This window comes from Peromyscus eremicus, chromosome 19 (assembly GCF_949786415.1).
Source record: "Peromyscus eremicus chromosome 19, PerEre_H2_v1, whole genome shotgun sequence".
NCBI lineage: Eukaryota > Metazoa > Chordata > Mammalia > Rodentia > Cricetidae > Peromyscus > Peromyscus eremicus.
The window spans coordinates 31152491-31174496 of record NC_081435.1 but is presented as its reverse complement, the minus strand read 5'-3'; the positions used below and the strand labels follow the sequence as shown (position 1 = coordinate 31174496).

General features: G+C 42.4%; 2 protein-coding genes across 6 annotated transcripts in view; one reads left to right on the top strand and one right to left on the bottom strand.

Annotated features, from left to right (window-relative positions):
- Nucleotides 1-2870, bottom strand: part of Rbm27 (RNA binding motif protein 27) — a 68124-nt gene extending 65254 nt beyond the window's left edge. For all 4 annotated transcript variants that reach the window (XM_059246003.1, XM_059246004.1, XM_059246005.1 and 1 more), the window contains exon 1: nt 2623-2870. In XM_059246003.1, the coding sequence (XP_059101986.1) occupies nt 2623-2681 (59 nt within the window). In that variant the 5' untranslated portion in view covers nt 2682-2870. The remainder of the gene's footprint in view (nt 1-2622) is intronic.
- A 12728-nt stretch (nt 2871-15598) lies between these two features.
- The window catches only part of Lars1 (leucyl-tRNA synthetase 1), a 58659-nt gene continuing 52251 nt past the window's right edge, over nt 15599-22006 (top strand). The window contains exons 1-2 of one of the 2 annotated variants that reach the window (XM_059245887.1): nt 15599-15821; nt 18865-18989. In XM_059245887.1, coding sequence (XP_059101870.1) covers nt 15816-15821; nt 18865-18989 — 131 coding nt within the window. In that variant the 5' untranslated portion in view covers nt 15599-15815. Of the gene's footprint in view, nt 15822-15907; nt 16066-18864; nt 18990-22006 lie in introns of those variants that run through there. The other variant, XM_059245888.1, reaches the window with a different exon arrangement.

The window sequence follows — 22006 nt, the reverse complement described above, 5'->3', positions numbered from 1 at the left end:
GATCCACCTGGCTCTGCCTCCAGAGTGCTGGGATTAAAGGCATGTGCTCCACTACCACCCGGCCTAGCAAATACTCTTAACCACTGAGCCATCTCTCAAACATTCATTTTAAAATGTAATTTTCATTCAAGATTACAGGATAATTAAAATTGTCAGTCCAGGAAAAAAAAAAATCACCCCAACAAAAACATTATTAGTAAGAAAGATGACATTCCTACACTAGATTTTACCTTAAGAGAAAAGAAAAGAGCTGGTGAGTGGTAGTGCAGGCCTTTAATCCCAGCACTCAGTAGGCAGAGGCAGGCAGACCTCTGTAAATTGGAGACCAGCCTGGTCTACAGAGTGAGTTCCAGGACAGCCAGGGCTATGCAGAGAAACCCTGTCCTGAAAAATAAAAAATAATAAAAAATGAAAAAATAAAAAGAAAGAAAAGTACTAGCTAGTACCTTCACTATCTAGTAAAACAATTTAAGGTGCTTCAAAAAAACTAAATAAAAGGAATTATAATGCTAAAAGTTGTTACTATCTACCCAATACACAGAACATACATTTAATACTTTTGAAAGATTAAATTTTAAAAGATAGTAAAGAGCTCTACTAACCAACAGGATGAGAGCTTATACCAGGGAAAATTGAAGAGGAAAAAAAAGGGGATGGCTGGGACTGTAATTCAGTAAAGCACTGGTCTGGCCCTGGGTTCAATATTCTACAATGCAAGAAAAGACAACAGGACAGCAGGTGTTCAGCACAGACTCTTTCCAGTGTTAAGAAAAATACAAATGATTTTTAAAAACATACAGACTTTTCCCCTGTTTTTAGTTCTCCTCACGTATGGTAAATTTACCTTGTTCTATCTTATTTCCAAATTGCACATCACAATCATTTCCATCTTAGAGCTCTAAAACTTTCCAACGTAGAAAAAGGATGTAAATATTCTTCTACCTACCAAACTTTCAAGTATGCCCAGAAGTCATTTTCATTCTAACTGGACTACCATTCATCTAAACCTGAGAAGTCCTTACTGCACGCTTATTTACTCATTCATTCATTTATACCTATGCTCTACTCATTCACTCTCAGAATCCAAGTATCACTTCAGACAGCCTCCTTGACCATCCTGCCTCCGCAGATGACCCTCCTCCTGAGGTACCTTCCCATCCCCCACCCGTCCAAAAACAAAGTAGCAAAACAAAAACAAAAAGTTAGTTAACCAAGTATGGGGGGGGGGAGATAATAGATGAACAGGAAAGCAAGCATGACAATGTCTCCCCAACAGCCTCAACTTTATCATACCTCCACACCTCTGGGACTACTTCCCATTTCCATCCCCTGAAAAACACCTTTTTCTTTTCTTTTCTTTTTTAACTAGAGTAATCTGATTTCATGAATCAAGGGCCGGCCTTTCTCCTCCAACTATCCGGGGAGGGGGAGTAATTAGAAAGCAAATAAACAGAGACAGAAATAGAGACAGAGACAAAGAGAGAGACAGAGCGACAGAGAGAGACAGAGACAGAGAGAGACAGAGAGCGAGAGCGCAGGAAATGCTTCTTTCCCTCCCATTCCGTTTCCCATGCTCTCTTCAAAGAGTCAGCTAGACTCCGTCTCTCCTGCCTTCCATCCTTTCCTCCCCACAAGGCTGTGCCAGAGACTAGCTACACCCGAGTATCTCCAGACACTCTACTTTCTTAAAACAAGAAGTTGACGCCTCTGCTGTCCCTGTCAAGCCTCTCAATGAGATTTCCACAACTGACACTACTCAAAACACCTTAAGAGGGCAGGTCTCTCATTCTCCTTGCCCCTCAACAGTCGCCCTACGCCCCAATTACAGTTGCCCTATCATCTTCCAACAATGTTTACAAGGTCCTTATTCTTGTGCCCCGTTTATTCGTCCAATACCTGTATCTTTAATTAAAAAAAAAAAAAAGATGCTGCAACTATACCCGCTTCAACCTCATCATCCATACTTATACACTAGTTCTTTTAAGCCTCAATAAAACATACAAATCTCGACTCTTCCCCCAACATCTTATGGTATCTAAAAACAATCAATTCTACCACCAACTCCTCAAGAACACCTTAAAATCCCTGAGTATCCTTGCTCTCATACTCATGAGCTCCCCGATAATTTATCAAAACCCTTCCATGCGCCCATATGCACTTCAGCACTCCATCTTTCAAACCCTTCAATATCCTCATCCCCTTGGAGCTCACCCATAGTTACAACTAAGCTCCAGGACCCCCGCTCTCCTTTCTCGGCCCCTCTCTTCCGAGAAGGCCCTCGACACCGGGCTCCTGGACACTGTTTGCAAAGTCCTCCAGCCCGCTCCGCCGTCCCATACCTCAGCTTTCACCATTTAAAAATCCCTCGACAGCCGCGCCGCCCGCCCCGGCTCCCAGGTCGGCGTCCTTCAGTCTCCCGCCGGCCTGCAGCCCGGGCCGGCTCCCAGTGTACTCGGGAAGCCCCGGCGCCCGTGCCCGGCCCCTTTCCCCCCACACACACACACCTCACACCACCTTGGACGAGTACGAGGCGGGCGGCCCGGGCTCCCGCCTCCCCTCCCCCACGCCCCCGCGGGTCCCCAACGCCCATGCCGCGGGCCCGGCGCGGCCCGGCGCACTCACATCGGCTCCAGTAACTTGGCCAGCCAGGACTTGAGGGCATCCACATCCTCTATGAGCATGGTGCAGGGAAGGCGGGCTCGGCCGCCGCTCCTCCTAAGGCCCGCCGCGGGTCTCCGCTCGCCGCCGCCTCACGTTCCCTCACAGCTCCGGGTGCCCTGACCCACCGGGCATCTTAGAGACTTCACCTACTCCCTGGGCCGGGGCCTAACAGGAACTAACCCAAGAGCCCCACTCAACCTAGCCCGGAGGCTCCGAGGGGGCGGGAGATAACGTGGAGTGACGGGCGCGCTCACCAATAGGCGAGAGAGGGCCGCGCGCGATGGGCCAATCGTAAGGCTCGCCCGCCCCGCCTGCCGGCCGTATCCAGTGAGGGCGGAGGGACCTAGCAAGGTAGGTGGAGAGTTCAGTGAACTCCCGGTGCAAGATGGTATCTTGGAGAAGGTGCTGTGCCTCTTAAAGGGTCCGCGGCGCCTCTTTTCACCACGCCGCCACCCACGCCCGGAATACCGGTGTCTACGGCTAGGAGTGCCTGGGGGAACCCGGAGAGCCCCTCTTCCTGGTTCCTTCCGCTCGTTTTTTCCCTGGAAACTCACTCCGGTGTCCCGAAATGACTCAGCTGTAGTAAATCTGCAACACAACGTGCAATGCGTTCACGTTGGACACATTGCAAAGAAGCAAGATCTTGCTATTTTTTTTTTTCTTCATTACACACTCATTTTGATGATCGGCGCTCACGTTTCTGTTTTTGTTTTTTTTTTTGTTGTTGTTGTTGTTGTTTTTTTGGTTGTTTTTTTTTTTTTTTTTTACTGCTGCTAAGCTTCAATTACACAGAATCAATCTCTCTCCCTCCCTCCCTCCCTCCCTCCCTCCCTCCCTCTCTCTCTCTCTCTCTCTCTCTCTCTCTACCTCTCCTCTGTGTGTGTGTGTGTGTGTGTGTGTGTGTGTGTGTGTGTGTGTGTGTTTGTTTTGAGACAGGGTTTCTCTGTATATCCCTGACTGTCCTGGAACTCTCTGTAGACCAGACTGGCCTCTAACTCAGATACCTACCTCTGCCTTCTGAGTACTGGGATTAAAGCGTGCACTACCACACCCGGCGCTAAAAATCTCTCTCAATTTCTCTCTCTCTCTCTCTCTCTCTCTCTCTCTCTCTCTCTCTCTCTCTCTCTCTCTCTCTCGATTTTTTTTTTTTTTCGGGGAGAATTTTGATCGGCAAACATCATTTTAAAAATAACAGCAAAGCGGGGCTGTCTCAAAAAACAAACCAACAAATAAATAAATAATGGCAAAGGAGAGTTGGAAATTGCCAAGAATAGGTTACTGAGTTTTTATTAGATGAGAAATTCCTGTTGGTGTTCCTAAATTAGTGGCTTGTCCCTGGTGTTGAAAGGTTGATTCAGTAACAAATAAGGAGACCCTGTTATGTACTTACACTAAAGCATTAGAGTCCATTGGAGGGGAAATCCCTCTTCTAGATAACTGAACAGTTTGTGGAGTTATGTAGTATAATAACATTTTGTAAAATACCTAATGAGCACATATCTCACATAAAAGAGGTGGATCAACACAAAATAAGCAGTTGTACTAAATATACCATACATAGAACAGGTACCTCTATAGGGAACTAGCTTGCTCTCTATAAAGGGAGCCAGATGATGCTAAACATTTCTGGTTATGTGAACTTTGAGGTCAATGTGGCAACTACTCAACATGAAATGACTTGGCATGAATCTGGCCATAGATGATACGTAAACAAGTGATCGTGGCTGTGTTCCAGAAGCCTGAAATTCTTAATGAATACAACTGTCAAATTCCAAGTTTTTGTATCATAAAGTATTATTCTCTTGGCTTTTGAGACAGGGTCTTGGAACTGGCCTGAGACTCATCTCTATTCTCCAGCCTCTGGAAAAAAAAAAAATGCACCCAATGTTATTATCATTATTTCATTTTCAGTTTGTTTTTGTTACTCCACCTTCTCTCTTCTACCCCATCCCCCCCAGCCTGTCCCTTTACTCTTCTACCCCTAGTAAGTCTCTCATGTCACACGAGTTTCACAAGTGTTCGTTTACCCTCACCCTTTCCTCAGTGTGGCTTTCCTCCATTTTATGACCCCCTTTCTGGTGTTGGGACCTCACTCACGCCCATGTATGTAAATATTAAAAGCTAGGCTCTGAAAATGAGAGAAAACATGCAATATTTATCCTTCAGAACTCGGTTACCTCACTTAATATAATAATGCACAGACCCATCCATTTTCCTGCAAATTTCATAATTTTATTTGTCTTTACAGCTGAATAAAATCCCATCGTGAGTATGGAGCCCATTTTCATTATCCGTTCGCCTGTTCATGGACATCTAGGCTGATTCCATTTCATAAAATATTATTCTTTTCATTTTTTTTCAATCACTTAAAAATGTCAATGGCACTGTAATCGCACAGGTGCAGAAGTCAGGTGCTGGCGTGTTTGGCTTCCTGGCCTTCATTTGCATACCCCTTATAAGGAGAAACAAAATGGGAGGCCTATTTACCAAGGAGAGGGAAGGCCCAGAGAGATGAGCTGGTTTCTCACAGCTCTATACGTGGTGCAGAAGCAGCCCCCAGAAGTTCTGATGGCAGCCCAGAGCCCTCTCAAACCCACTGCCCCCTCTTCCCTCTTCCCTTCTCTCCCTTTAATGCTTCCTCATGTTTTTCTTTCACTTCAGCAATGACAGTGTTACCCTCCAAAAATGATACAAGCTTTAGAGAACAAATCCTAATGCAGTTGTCACTCACGCTTACACTCTCACACGCTTGTGGGGTAGAGGAGGAAGGATTGGCAGTTCAAGGCCAGTGTCAGCTACCTAGTGAATTGGTGACCAGGGTGGGCTGCCTGAAACCTTGCCTCAAAAAAAAAAAAAAAAAGAAAGAAAGAAAAGAAATAAGCAAATAAATAATATTTAAAGAGTGACTTGATCAGGCCTAATTCTAACTGTATGTCTTGACCGTATAAGCAAGGTATGTCTGTAACCCCAAGGTCATGTTTGTAACCCCACCACTTAGAGGCAGAGATGGAATAGTGATGAGTCTCAGGTCAGTTCCATGTTGGGCTACATAATAACACCCTGTCTCAAAACCAAACAACAAACTATGTGTAGTGACACGTACTTTTAACCCCAGCACTTGGAAAGCAGAAGCAGGTGTATCTCTGTCATTTGAAGCCAGCCCAGTCTATGTAGGGAGTTCCAGGGTAATCAGAACTTCATAGAGAGATTCTGTCTCAAAATAAGAAAAAAAAAAAAGCAAAAAAGCAACCACACAAAAACCATAAGCGTATACAGCAGTTAAGAGTGGAAGAGTGCTCGCCGCTCTTCCACAGGACCAAGGGGCGCTCCTAGCACCCATGCTGGTGGCTCACAGCTGCCTGCAACTCCAGTTCCAGTGGACGTGACATCGTTTTCTGGTGCACATACAGAGTTTCAGGCATGCACACATGCACATAAAATAAAAATGAATCAGTCTTTTTCTAAAAACCAAACACAAAAGCTGGGCGTGGTGATACATGCCTTTAATCCCAGCACTTGGATGGCAGAGGCAGGAGGATCTCTGTGAGTTAGAGGCCAGCCTGGTCTACAGAGTGAATTCTAGGACAGCCAGAGATGCACGGGGAAACCCTGTTTTGAAAACAACAACAACAACAACAACAAAATGTTTAATGTATTTATTGACCAAATTTACAACCTAATTTCTTTTTTTTAAAACTTCAAGCCCTTAATTTTTATTTATTTCTTTGTTTATTTGGTTTTTTGAGACAGGGTTTCTCTTTGTAGCCCTGGCTGTCCTGGAACTCTCTTTGTAGATCAGGCTGGCCTCAAACTCAAGGAGATCCGCCTGCCTCTGCCTAACTTTTCTCCTTTTCTCTACTTCAGTGTTATCATAATCACTTTGGTTAATTTAGGCATTTGATACATGTATATATACCTGGTGTGTGTGTGTGTGTGTGTGTGTGTGTGTGTGTGTGTGTGTGTATGTGTGTGCGTGAAGATTTATAAACACTAAGACCACTTCTTGAACATAGCAAACCGTCTCTTGGATAAGTACCATGTATAACAGAGTTGGTTTGGTCTGGTGAGGCAGCTCAGCAGGTAAAGGTGCTTGCTGCCAAGCCTGACAACCTGAGTTCAATCAGCAGGTAAAGGTGCTTGCTGCCAAGCCTGACAACCTGAGTTCAATCAGCAGGTAAAGGTGCTTGCTGCCAAGCCTGACAACCTGAGTTCAATCAGCAGGTAAAGGTGCTTGCTGCCAAGCCTGACAACCTGAGTTCAATCAGCAGGTAAAGGTGCTTGCTGCCAAGCCTGACAACCTGAGTTCAATCCCTGGGATCCACATGGAGAGAAACAGCTCCTACAAGACTCTTCTGACCTCCACTGCACACGATGGAGCATGCTCATGTACACACACACACACACACACACACACACACACACACACACAAATAAGTAAATAAATAAATGGGGTTTTAAGGGGGTGTTTTGCATTGTTTTTTTTCTATGTTTTTTATTTTTTGTTTAAAAAAAGAACAGTTGCTTTCACAAGAGTAAGTCTGTCCAACCAATGTATTCAATTCCACCTCCTTGTTTGGCTCACTGAATTTGCCAGATGGTTTAGATATATTCAGGAGCTATGAGCCAGAATTTTTCCATTGATTTTATTTGCTAGCATGCATTGTGTATAAAGAACTGACTCACCTGCAATTCATGAATGGATAGTGCATTTACTCCAGGCATGCAGTTACTAGGCTACCTTGACTGCAGTATATACGTATGTTAATTCAACATGCAGATACATAATTAGTGCTGCTTTCCACATGCCAGAGACAAAGGAAAATTTGAAGTTATATCCATTCTTACATTTGTAGGTGGGCAGCATAGCTCAGTAGAACAGTTACCCATATATAAGGCCCTGGGTTCAATCCCCAGTACCAGAGAAGAAGAGACAGTGACAAATAGGAACTTCTAGAAGCAAGTCCCATACTCTGTACCCACCCTGTGATAAGTACACTGTTTCAGTACACTGTTATAATCTCTCATTCTCGCACTACCCCTAAACACCCCTAAATACATAGGCATTTGTCACAGGCAAGAAAACTGAAACCCAGAAAGTCTACAAAATAATGAACACAAGGATCCATCCTCAACTATGCCCCTTTTACTCCAGAGCTCATACCTTTAACTGTCATGAAATTATCTTGATAACAAACATTATAATCCGAGCTATGTGGTTACTTCAAAATTCATTCAACATTGTATATTCTGTGTATTGAGCACACTACCATCCATTAGCTACTATTCTTGGGTAAAGACAGTAAGATTGGAGCCGGGTGTGGTGGCACATGCCTTTAATCCCAGCACTTGGGAGGCAGAGGCCAGCCTGGTCTACAAAGAGAGTTCCAGGACAGCCAAGGCCACACAGAAAAACCCTGTCTCAAAAACAACAAAACCACAACAATAAAAAGTGGCCATGAATTTGAGAGAGGGGAAGCATCATGGGAAGGGTGTTGAAAAAGGAAAGGGGAGGAGAAACGATATAAATGCAGAACTCATATATGCAATTCATTAAAAAAAAATTAAAGTTTCAGTTTGTTCTGAGTCTGGGTCACCTGGATCAACTCATGTGACTCAGAAAAAAAAGTCATTTTAATAAGGGTGGCTGAAATCTTACTTGTGTAAACGCAAGGTGATTTGGTAGACAAATAATGAGTCAACTTGAATAGTGTCTTTATTCTGAAAACAGATATGTTTCCCTGAGAGAACTCTGTTTTAAGGGGTTCAAAATTTTAAAAAATATATACATTTTAGAATATATATACATATATATTTATGTTTGTGTATGTGAATGTATAATACTGAATGATATAGTAGGTACAGAGAAGAATTGGACCATTCATACCTTGCTGATGGAGATGTAATATGGCAACGCCTTTCTGAAAAGCAGATAGACACCTCTTTAAAACTAAAACTGTCACCAGGTAGTGGTGGTGCATGCCTTTAATCCCAGCACTTGGGAGGCAGAGGCAAGCAGATCTCTGTGAGTTTGAGGCCAGCCTGGTCTATAAAATAGTTCCAGGACAGCCAGGCCTGTTACACAGAGAAATCCTGTCTCCAAAATTTATATACTTTCTGTTTCTATTCATATTTGAAAATAACATGATTTTAAAAGTGGAGATTAAATGGGAGGTGCAACCATTTGGTAGTGCAACCTTTTTTTTACCTTGACTGAAGTGGTAGATAAGGATGGCAAGATGGATCTGAGAGATGACTCAGTAGTTAAGAGTGCTTGCTGCTCTTCCAGAGAACCCAGGTTGTGTTCCCAGCACCTATATTAGATGGTTCACAATTGCTTATAACTCCAGCTCCAGGGGATGTGACACCCTCTTTCAGAAGATTCAGATCCTGTTCCCAGCACCTACATTGAGCAGCTCACTACTGCTTATAACACCAGCTCAGGGAACTAGACTGCCTCTTCTGGCATCCATGGGCACACACACTCACACACACACACACACACACACACACACACACACACACACACATGAAGCATACATGCACACAGACTTACACACACATACAAATAAATAAACATTATTTAATCTTAACAAACAAATGAAAAACCAACCAAACTGAAAAGGAATCCTGGGCTATCCAGATGGCTCAGCCAGTCAAGACTCTTATATACACACATATCACAATCAAAATACATGGATAAAATCTTTTTTAAAAATGGGGTCACTGTGACTGCTTCATGTCTGTCAGACTAGAGAGGTGGGCAAAAGTTGGGGTAGGGAAACCAGCAAGAGGAGAGAATGGAAGTTTAGACTAGGTGAATGGTGAGCAGTTGGACTTTGGATGTACTTTGAAAATAAAGTCAATTTGTTTCGATGACAGATTAATTTGGGTATAAAAGACATATATGAGTCAAGATTGGCACCAAAGTGTTTGGCCTGAGAAACTGGCTTGGAATGGGGAAAAATAGGTTTAAAGAATGGCTTGTAAGGTAGGGGCATGGTGGCAAATGCCTGTTCCTGGCACTCTGAAAGTTGAGGGAGAAGAAATGAAAGTGCTGGGCTAGCCTGAGCTATATACCAAGACTCTGTCTAAAAAATAAACCAAACAACAAACCCACTGCTCTCCTGCTCCAACTGTGTTTCTCATCACCACCTGACTGTGTACTCATGAAGGCACTCAAACTAGCAAGGTGTACAAATTCCCGACCCACAGGAACTCTGGGAGATAATGAATGGTTTGTTACCACTAGGGTTTAGGGTAATTTGTTAGGTGGCGAGAGGTTTGGGGTTTTTTGGCTTTTTTTTTTCTTTCTTCCCTGTCTTGGAGATAGAACTAGGGACTCACCGCTCATGAAATACATCTGACACCATTTCAAAACTTTAAATTTTAAGTCAAGTTCTTACGACGTTGCCTAGACTGTTCTGAACTTGATGTGTAGCCCAGGCAGGCCTTGGATTTGCGATTCTCCTTCCTCGGCTTTCTGAGTAGTTGAGATTATAAACCTATGTCACCAGGCACTGATTTTTCTTTGTTTTAACACTGAGTCTTGGCATTGTAGCTGAGACTGGCCTGGAACTCTCCATTTCCTGCCCCTGCCTTTCCTACTAGATGACAGGCCTGCTGGACCACCACATCTGGCTCAAAAGCAGTGTTTAGTGACTCAGGTGTCACATTGCCCTTATAAGCCCATGACATAGCTCTCTGTGCTCTATGGAATGTTTAAGATGGCAGCCTCACCTTGCGGATGCCGAGTCTGGAATCATTGCATAAGTGACTGGTGGTGTCTAGTTCCTAGGAGTTACAGATATCACTGCTTTAAAAGAAATGCAGACAAGATTTTCAAACATTTTGTACCTGGGAATGATAATTTCCCTAATTCAGTTGCATTTGTCTAAAATAAGACACAGTCTCCATTAACTTAATGACTGTCCCCAGATTGTGGTGATCAGGTCTAGAGCTTCCTGTAAGTGATGACACTGCTTTCCGTAGTATTTATTGTTCTTGCTTGCTTGCTTCCTCCATATTTCTTGAGCATTTAACTATGTCCCAGACACTGGTAAATATTTCCCCTGTATATGGCACGAGCTCATATTCTCTCAGCAACCTGAGGAAGTAAGTCTGATCATTATCTACATTTTATATTGAGTACTCAGAGGTCCTAGGTTGAAGGAGCTTGCCTAAAGCCACAGAGATAGACAAACCTCAATTCAGACCTTGGCACCTGATTCCAAAGCCCATAAAAGTAACCACTGTACACACCCCCAACCTCAGCTGACTCATGAACTGTGTTGGGAGTTGCAAACAGAACAATGTTGTCATCAGCTAAGCTTGTATGTCCTAAAAGGATTATTCTTCCTTCTCTTTATTTTTCTTGTTATAGCTTGGATCATGGGGGAAAAAAATGTTCAGTTTTGTGTGATGATTCACACCTGTGATCCCAGCCCCTGGGAGTTGGATGCTGTAGAATCATGCCTTCTTGGCAAGCCTTGGCTGCGAGGTGATCTGGAGGCCGGCCTGGGTTGCCTAGTGAAGCCAGTGTAAAAAAAAAAAAAAAATTGGAGAAGTGTAAAGGTAAAGGTAGAACATGAATCTAAGAGAAGAACACCAATTAAAAATTAAAGCTGTCTTGACAGGCGGCGGTGGCGCACGCCTTTAATCCCAGCACTCGAGGCCAGCCTGGTCTACAAAGTGAGTTCCAGGAAAGGTGCAAAGCTACACAGAGAAACCCTGTCTCGAAAAAAAAAAATAATGCCTACAATCTTTTCCTCACAATCTAGAGAAGTTAGGTAAATAGGCATAAAAAAAATAACACGGAAGGACTCAAAGACAAGTCAAAATTAATTATAGCCTTATGAATCCTACTTTAGAAAATGTACTAAATTGAATGACCTAAGCGATGGGGCAAGTTTAGGTAGGAAAAACAGAGAGAAACTGAGATCTATTCTGAGTTTTGAGGTCTGAGCATTATATGATTTGGCACTCGGAAAAGGCATGCCACACAATTATGAGATCATAAGCTCAATTAAGCTGGGGGAGAGATTCTTAGGAGCACAGGTAAAGCTTTTCCCCATTAAATCGGGCTAATGTCTTTAGACTAATTTTCCTAATGCCATACATAGCTAACATTTAAAAATGTTTATAGACACACGTGCATACAGAAACAGGGTCCATACACACATCCCCCCTTTCATCTTCATAGCAATCTGATGAGGTACATGCCATTATTATCTTTAAAGAGTAGTTCGTTGAATTCCCTGAGATCACTCGGGAAATGATGACATTGATCTGTTGGAATTATAGCTGGAGCTCTTACCCACAGTGCTACCTTCCTAATTACATTTACTGATAAAGGGTAGGCCACACGGTCTAATCAATACTTCCCAATCAAAAAGTCATAGTACTACTCACTAACATTTCAATTTTCTTTAATTTTTAAAAATTTGATATGTATAAGTGTTTGTCTGTATATATGTCTGTGTACCATGTGCATGCCTGGTGCCCTCGGGGACCAGAAGAGGGTGTTAGATTCCCTGGAACTGGAGTTACAGGTAGTTGTGAGCAATCATGTAAGTGCTGGGAACTGGCTCCTGGCGCTCTGCAAGCATAGCAAATGCTCTTTCTTCAAACTGTGTCCCCAAAGTCTCATGGTTGTGGGGGACACCTTTATTCCAGCACAGAAGCAGGATGGTCTCTGAGTCTGAGGCCAGCCTGATCTATATACTGAGCTCCAGGAGAGCCAGGACTACATAGTGAAATCCTGTTTTAAAAAAATAAAAAAATAAAGTCAGGTGGTGGTGGCACATGCCTTTAATCCCAGTACTCAGGAGGTAGAGGCAGGAGGAGCTCTATGAGTTCGAGGCCAGCCTGGTTTACAGAACGAGTTCCAGGACAGCCAGGGTTACACAGAGGAACCCTGTCCCAAAAAATAAATGAACAAACAAAACCAAAAATAAATAAATAAAAGAGTAGGAAGTGCTCTTAATCATTGTGCCATCTCTCTAATTCTTTTATTGCGAGTCTTTACTTTGTTCCCAAGGACTTGGCTAGACCGAGGGTAGCCAGGGAATGAAGAAAAGATAAACACATAGACACACACATATATATATATAAAAGCCAGGATTGGGTGGACTGGGCTCCTCTGAAGCATCCTGGTAGCTCAGCATGTTTATTATATATAGATAAACAAGGAGGCAGGCTTATTATGCACAGCTAAACATGGAGGCAGATTTAGCTAATCTTGGTAGGTACAGTCTCTGCAGGGAAGCAGTCTTCAGACTGTAAATGTCTAGGGGAGAAAGTTATGATGGATGTCTTAAGCACATGGATCACAGGAAAGCTTTGTCATGTCTGATAGGTAAACAGCGCTGGTGGCAGAGCTGGTTACTAGCGGAAAAGTCATGGCCATGACTACCAGAGTTACAAAGAGCTTTATTAGAAGGAAGGAGGGGATAGGAGGGAGGAGAGCCAGGCCTGGGGGGAGGGAGAGATGGTGGGAGCAGAGCAGAGAGCAGGAAGCACGGAGAGAGAGAGGGTGGGGGTCCGTGTCCAGCTTTTTAAGGTGCAGATTGCATGACCATGTAGTCGCCAGTGCCCCCTGATGACATAAAACGCAAGACCCCAAGCAGTGCATGTACAGGATCCTAACAATGTTTTTAAGCCTCACACTTGGGGGAGGGAGGCTTTGACATTTTCTGTGGGGCTGAGGCTTTGAAGTCCTCAATGTGACCATGCCCATGTCAACAACACACATTCGCTTCAGGACTTCATTCACTCAGGGCTTCCTCCACTCTCCAAACTATTTTCTTAATTTCTTTCTCCTTCTTAACTGATGCTTCCATAGTCAAAGACACCATCACTTCTGGACAACAGTAGTAGCTTCCTGTTTTCACTATTACTCTTTTTCCATTCTTCTTCAGAATGATCTTTGTAACACATAAATAGGACCACAGTCCTTCCCTTCTTAAAGCCTCTGAGTGGGCTCTCATTGCTCCTGCTGGTTTGATGTCTGCCTTTCTCTTTTAGTCTCTACTCTCCATGAAAGACACAACTCTATCTTGTTTAAGTGTCTCTCCAGCACGAGCGTGTCATGTACATTAAAGGATGTTAGATGAATGTTGCTGAATGAGTGGAATCCCAATGGCTGTTGCTCTCTTTTGTGGAGCTAGGGATCAAACCTGGACCGTGCACATGCTAAGCAAGCACTTAACCCTAGTCCTCTTTAGAAAGATAGATTTTAGTCATTTAAATAGGAAATAATAAATTTGGAGGCACGAAGGTGGTTTTACATAGTTTGTATTCACGGAATCATTTGTTTACGTTTTGCTTTAATGTCTCATGCTCATTAAACGATACTCCCCACAAGACAGCAACTATGTCTGTTTTGTTCTCTGCCCGATTCTTGTTCTATGCCAGGTTCACGCAAAGTGCTTAGTAAGTATTTGCTACATGAAAGATTTCAATTGCCAGTGTGGTTTGTGATGACAAACGGTACAGGTCAGGTCAGGTCACAATTGTAACAGGAAAGTACAACCAGCTATAAAAGCTGTGGAGTATGAGATTCTCTCACTCATTCAAAAATATTATAAAGCACCTACCATGTGCCAGATACTGCTAGGCATAGTCCTAATATCACGAAGCTTGAAGTCTGGCTATAAACAGGCAATTAAATTTAGTTAGATGTTCTTTCTTTCTTTCTTTCTTTCTTTCTTTCTTTCTTTCTTTCTTCCTTCCTTCCTTCCTTCCTTCCTTCCTTCCTTCCTTCCTTCCTTTCTTTCTTTCTTTTTTTTTTTAAGGGAGAGAAAGAACGAAGCACTTCAGGGAATATATAAGAGACATTTAACCCAGATGTGGAGTGTTAAGAACAGATTTCTAGCCTGGCAGTGGTGGTGCATGCCTTTAATCACAGCACTGGGGGGCAGAGGCTGGTGGATCTCTGTGAGTTCGAGGTCAAACTGGTCTACAGAGTGAGTTCCAGGACAGCTGGGGCTATATAGTAAGACCCTGTCTTGAAAACAAAACAAAACAAGACAACAAATAACAACCAAAAAAAAGTGATTTCTAATTGTTACTAGTTACAAGAAGAAGGTGTGGGAAGCGAGGGAGTGTATTTGTGTGTGCAGCCCTTATTTGGGAAAGCCGGAGCTTTCTTCTTTATAGCCTAAGGTTCCTTCTTTCTTTCATCCAACAATTTTTTTTTATTGTGCTCATATCATACTCCAGGCATGTATTACACCATCATTAAATTTTACCTCCAACTACTTGTGAAAAAAAATTCTTTAGTACTGTTGGTAGCACATGTTTGAGTTGTTCGCCTCTCTTAAAGAGCTCTGCAGACGCTTAGTGTTTACTGGATTAATGGATAAATGCATGAACAAATCTGCGCACTAGAGAGTAAAAGCCATCTATTATCAGCTCTGTTCAATAGAATACTTTTGTGCCGATGGAAATATTTTAGCATATATGCACCAACCAATTTGGTAGCCATAGACGGATGAGTACTTGAAATGTGGCTTGGGCGTGGTCTGAGCCAAGCTTCAGCAAACAGGTGGGTTTTTGATCTCTCTCCTAAAGGTGCAGATTGTTTGATAAATGCATTTAAATGTCTGCATGCTGAGCTGTTGAATGCCACTGGTAGTAATATATACCTGTGTATAGTGGCAAGCCATAATTAGCACCTCACTCACTGAATAGCAATCAATTCCGCATCCTGGCATCCTGACAGACAGCTCCACGGGGTGAGAAGGTTCACGTTCCTAACTCCACCTCCTTTAGTACTCACTTGCGGCTGTCCATCGTCTTGAACTGCATCACGGATCTTGTAGTTCAAACGTGCGGGTGACATCACTGCCGGTGTCACCTGGGAGTGGGCCTATGGCTACGACTAACTTCCGGTATCGTTGTCTTCTGGGAATTGTAGTTCACAGATGCCAGTTGGCTCTCAGTACTCACGGTGTGGGAACTACAACTCCCTGCTTTCCGCGAGATGCCCCTGGTTGTAGTCTCCGAGCTGTGAGATTGCCTCAGCAAGTGTGAAGTGTGTGCTCTAGAGTCCTGGGAGGCTAGGCTTCCCCGAGTGGGAGGGAAAAGTTGGAGCCACTTCTCCGAGGGTATCACCGGGACCACTGTGCTGCATCTTGAGTCATTTGGGCGGCACCATGGCGGTGAGTTTGGGCGGGAAGAGCGTCCCCAGGTTCGGGCCCTGGAACCCGGCTGTTTGGGTATTCTGGACTCTCCACATGCTGCCTGTCGCCGGGAAGGGAAAACTCCTTTTCTGAAAGCCGCCTTTCCCTCGCTTGAGGCACGGATTTCCTGGAGAATCATTTGCTTTTCTCGCTAGTCTTCACTTGACACGGACTACTTGAATTCCGAATACGGAATTTCATCGTGCTTCAAATAAAAATAGAGGTAGAAAAGAGTATGTAAACGTTTCAACAACCAACATCGGGCACCTCACTGTGAATGTGTTTAAGGTCTCCGAGGGCACTGATTTTTATATATACCTTAATTTAAAATTAAGCAGCTGGACCCGGTGGCACAGTCTAGTAATCTCAGCTACTTTGGAGACCGAGACAGGAGGATTGAAAATTAAAGGCTTGCGTGGGCTATAGAATGAGTTCAAAGCCAACCCGAATAACTTAGCAAGGCTGTCTCAAAGTGAAAAGTGAAAAGGGCTGGCGAGATAGCTCAGTGATAAGAGTTCTTACCTAGCATGATCAAGGTCCTGAATTCAATCGCCAGTACTGGGGAGGGGGACGGACTCAATAGCTTAGCAGGAGGGAGCGTCTGACTTTCAGAAATTAGAGGTATTCCTTGAGGCTTCTGAGAACAGGCGGTTTTTCCTCCTGCCACGTTCACCTACCGAGGTGGAGGAGCAGAGATGACTGGCAAGGATATTTCCAGGTAGGCATGGTGACGGAAGAGTAACTGGATCCAGAAGCGATTGCACAGGTGGACACAGAGAGGCAGTGTGGGCTGGCAGGCTAAGCACTGGTGAAAAGGGGAATCAATCCATTATCAGTAGAAGGTCCCTCTAGGGTTGAAGAATTTTTGGAGCTAGAAATTATTATTTTTTTTAACTTAGTCTTATGTAACCCAGGTGGCCCTGAAACTCACTGGGTAGCTTTAACTCTGAGTCTTCCTGCCTCTTTCATTAAAGGGGGTTGGATTTCAGCAGTCAATATTGTGCCTGGCTTAAAAGTAACTCATCTGTACTCTTAAGAAGATCATGGTTTTTCTTTCCTCCTCCTCCTTTTTTTGGAAGTGTTACTTGAAATTGAGCCCAGTGCCTGGCACGTGCTAGGCCAGTGGCCTACCATTACGTTGCATACCCACCTTGAAAGGACTGTTTATAGTTATAGTAATATCTTTTGAAGTAATTATCTCCATGGCTATTCATATCCATCGTTATGGGAAAAGTAGTGTTAGAGAGAGAGCCAGCTAGGAAAAAAACCTCAAGAAAAGAGGCAGGAACTAATTTCTCTGTTATATTCTGTTGATGCGTGTGTTTCTGATCGTGCAAGGTTAAATATCTGTAAGTAAAAAGTAGTATACTTTGATTCATAGTACACCTTGCAGTTTACAAAAGACTGTTGTGCCGAAAATAGACTGGAGCCTCAAGAGGGTACTGAACTGTTAGACTGAAAACCAGTATATAACTGTTGTGTTTCTGGTGCTGTATTTAGGTAGTGGTGGAGCCAGGGTATAAGCAAAAAAACAAGGGAAAGTGGAAATTGGAGTAAATGAGCGTCTCAGGCATTTCCAATCTTCTGATACTGTGACATGACTCTATCATCTACAAAATTTGTGCTCAAGAATTGCACAAGCCAGTTACCAAAAATAACATAAAAAAATACTAGCTTTTAAAGCAAATTTATGGTTTTGTGTCGGATTGCCTTCACTTTTGTAAGTATTCATGTGGTCCAATTAAATAGGAGCAGTACGTTGAGGGTGTTACATTGTAGTGTCTAATTTTATCTATCTGTCACTCTGTCTGTGTCTATCTACCCGTCATCTATCTATACTCTCTGTTTCTACTGTTCTGTCATCTACCTACATCTATGCTCTGTCTGTCTGTCTGTCTGTCTATCTGTCTGAGATAATCTCTCTCTTTGTAACCCTGGCTGTCCTGGAACATGCCATGTAGCTAAGGCAGGCCTCAAACTCAAGGTGATCATCCTGCCTCAGCCTCCTGATGAGTGCTGGGATTACAAGTATGTGCCACCATACCCGGTTTGTATCATTTTTAAAAAAGATATTTCAAAAATTTTATATATTGATTTGAAGTAGATAGCTAATAAGCCTAGTTTTCTTTTTCTATATGAGCAGAACTTTCTTCATCAATTTATGTATTCGACAACCATTCAGTGAGCATCCTCTAGGTCAGACCCTGTCAAACGATGTGAGTTAAGTCATCAGGCAGAGGCCTGGGTGATTCAAGCAATCCAAGGATCTTGGGCAATATGATATGTTCTGGGGGTTGAGGATACGGAAGTGTTTGGAGATTCTAAACACGATTTGAATCAATTTCATGCTATTTCTTGCCTTTCTTTCTTTTTTTTTTTTTTGTTTTCTTCAATTAAAACTTTTTTTTTTTTTACAAAAAAACATTTTTTTACTTGATTCATAGAAATTATATGTATTAATGAGGTACCTACCATATGTTTCAATGCATGCATATGTTGTGATCGGGTGAAATATCTATTTCCTCAAATATAGCTCCTTTATAGTGACAGCAGTCTGAGTCCTTCCCTCTGGTTTGTTGTTGTGAGTTCAGGTATATGATTATGATTTTGGGTTTTTGAGATAGGGTTTTTCTGTGTAGCCCTGACTGTCCTGGAACTCACAGAGATCTTCCTGCTTCTGCCTCCTGAGTGCTCGGATTAAAGGCCTGTGGCATTACTGTTGGGTTCAATAACTAACTTTTAATCTTGTTCATTTATATTTTGAGGTAGGCATGAGGAATTTGATCTGTCAGTGAACAGCTCAGTTCTTTCTGAGCCTGACTTTTTCTTTTTCCTCTTGGTTTTTCACTCAGGGTCTCATGTAGCCCAGGCTGGCCTCAAACTTGCTTTGTGGCTGAGGGTGAACGTGAGTCTTGATCCTCTTAACTTCCACCTCGAAGATGCTGGGATTATGGCATGCAGTAGTGTCCCTGGCTCTTATTTTTTTAAAGCAAGCCATTCTGTGTCCTTTTGTATTTAACAGGAAAGAAAAGGAACAGCCAAAGTCGACTTCTTGAAGAAGATTGAGAAAGAAGTCCAGCAGAAATGGGAAGCCGAGAAAGTGTTTGAACTCAATGCATCTCATTTGGAGAAGCAGAAACGGACCAGGTGAGTTGGTGAGATCCTCACGTTCAACTGCCCCAGGAAGAGGAATGTGAGAAAGTGTGTGTAATACGCAGTGGACTGAAGGAGCTGAGTTCCACCATGTATTCAAGTCAGACGCTTCCTATGGTTAGATTTTGTTCATATTAAGATTTTAAAAAAAAAATTTTTTTTTTTTTTTTAAATTTGTGTGTATTTGCAAGTTTGTCATGATACGTCTGTGGAACTCAGAGGACAACTTACAGGAATCAATTGACGGCTACCGCATGGGTCCTGAGGATTGACCTTGACCCTTTGTCTCTGAGCTGTCTTTCCAGCCAGACAGATCTTTAAAACTAATTTTTTTCACATTTTGATAAGGGAGAGTATTTTGAAGTTTTGTATTTACTGACTAATAAAAAGGAAAGTTATTTCTTTGGGAAATTCTTACTGATATTACTCCAATATAGAATACAAATTTGAAGTGTACTGTTTTTGTTGATCTTATTTCATAAATACTGTATTGCTTTGATACTAAGATAATATTTTTTTTCCTTTTTTTTTTTTTTTTGGTGGCTGGAGAGACAGCTGTGGGGGCTGGGAACCGAACTCTTATATTTTTGGTTGTGAGCCTAGCCTTTAACAGCTGAGCCATCTCTCCAGCCCCTAAGATAATAATTTTGAGGCAAATTGTAGACAGTGATTATTGGAGGAAAAACAAAAGCAAAGTAATTGTCCTCAAAAAGAATGCTGCAGTAGCTGGACACAGTGGCCATGCCTCTAATCCTAGCACTCAGGAGGCCAGGGCAGGTGAATCCCCGAGTTTGAGGCCAACTTGATCTACAGTGAATTCCAGGACAGCCAGGACTACACAGAGAAACCCTGTCTCAAAAAACCAAAAATGTTAAATTAATGTGAAACCCTTAGTTTGGATATGTTGACCTTGTTCAAGTAGGGCACGGTGGTGCACACTTTTAATCCTAGCACTTGGGAGGCAGAGACAGGCAGATCCTTGAGTTCCAGGCTAGCCTGGCCTACACAAAAACAAAAGAAAAAATGTGTGTGGTGGTGGCTAACTGTGAACTTACTCTGTGCTAGGAATCATACCATATTCTCATTGAATTGTAAGAATTTTTATTATGTTTCTTTATTATTATTATTATTATTATTATTATTATTATTATTATTATTATTTTTAAATGGTGTTTTAATGGGTGTTTTGCCTGCATGTGTGTCTGTGCATCTTGTGGGCACCTGGTGCATACAAAGCTCCAAAGAGGGTGTCAGGCCCCTTAGAACTGGAATTACAGACAGTTGTGAGCTGCTCTGTAGGTGTGTGAACTAAACTCTGGTTTGATGGAAGAGCAGCAGATGTTCTTAACCACTGAGCATCTCCAATCCCTTGCTTAGCTTCTTAATAACCTTTAAATTGAATGCTTGTTTTTGCTTTTTGAGACAAGGTTTCATACTATCCCAAGCTAGCCTCAAACTTGCCATGTAGCAGAGAATGATTGGAATTGATCCTCTGCCTCTACCTCCTAAGTGCTAGGGTTATAGGCATGTGCTACCATGCTTGATCTATGTGGTGTTGGGGCTCAGACTCAGCACTTTGTTTATTCTGGGCAGGCAATGAACTAACTAAGCTATCCCCAACCTGGTAAACAAATTTTCTTTCTTTCTTTCTTTCTTTCTTTCTTTCTTTCTTTCTTTCTTTCTTTCTTCCTTCCTTCCTTCCTTCCTTCCTTCTTTCTTTCTTTCTTTTTTAAGCTACATTTTATAGATGGTGAAACATACTGAGAGGCTAAGCAAACTTCTCAAAGTTGATAAGAATTCACAGGATGTGAGTCTTTTAAAACTCTGTCCTTCTAAGTTTTTTAATTTTTTTAAAGGGTCTCTCTATTATGTAGCTGTGGCTGTCCTAGAACTCATTATGTAGACCAGGCTGGCTTCTAACTCACCCTGCCTTCACCTTCCAAGGGCTAGGATTAAAGGCATGTAGGACTACTCCTGGCTCTGCCCTTCCAAGTATTAACCAGGCAAGACCAGCTTGGTTTTTAAGAGCAGATGAACTTAAGGTGTGACTGTAGGCTGTTTATAGGGCTTACTAATTCTAAAATTCTATCGTCTTAGCTTACTACTTAGCTATACTCTAGTGGAATGTATGTAGTATGATATATTTAAATTGAAAGAGAAATTGCTGGCATACAGTATCTATTGTTGTACCTTAAACTACAGTTTGTTGCTTCTGTAGTTTGGTTTTAGAATTTTAGTCCACATTAAATAAATTTAATAAAAAATGAACCACAATAATGCTTGGCTCAGTAAAAGAATGACCAGTATGAGATATGTAATTTGTTGAAGAAGTTTATTAATGTTGTGAAGGTCAAATTGCAAAAGTCTTTGTGAAATATACTGTGCTTTAATAAAATTCACAAGTGAGCTACACTATTTGTAAACTATGGAAAAGGAAGAGAATGACCAAAGCCAAGTGGAAGTTACTGGTTTTCCCTTGTCGGGAGTAGAGAGCACACATGGTTGGCTTGACTGAGTTATAACTTGGAGGGTGCATTTGTAAGTGCTCAGTTATGTTACATGGCATAATAAAATGAATGTTTTATTTATTGAGACAGGGTCTCACTATGTAGCCCTGGCTGGCCTTGAACTCACTATGTAGACCAGAGTGACCTTGAATTCACAGAGATCCCCCTGCCTCCTCTGCCTTCCATCCTAGCTGAAAAATGAACACTTACAAATATGCCATTTATGCTGTGTGATATAAATACATGTTACAAATACTTCTTATGAAAATGGAAGATCGTCTGAGAAATGAAGCAGCTTTCAATAAAGTGCTCCACTGCACGGGCTGTGTGATCTACCTGATTTTAGCTCCTGAGTGGTAGATTAAAGGCAAGTCCAGCCCAAACTTGCTACCTTTTAAATAGCTAGACTTTATTTTGTTTTTAAAAAGATTTTATTTTTGTATTATGTGTATGAGTTGTTTTGCCTGCATGTAAGTATACTAACGAGTGCTGTGCCTGCACAGT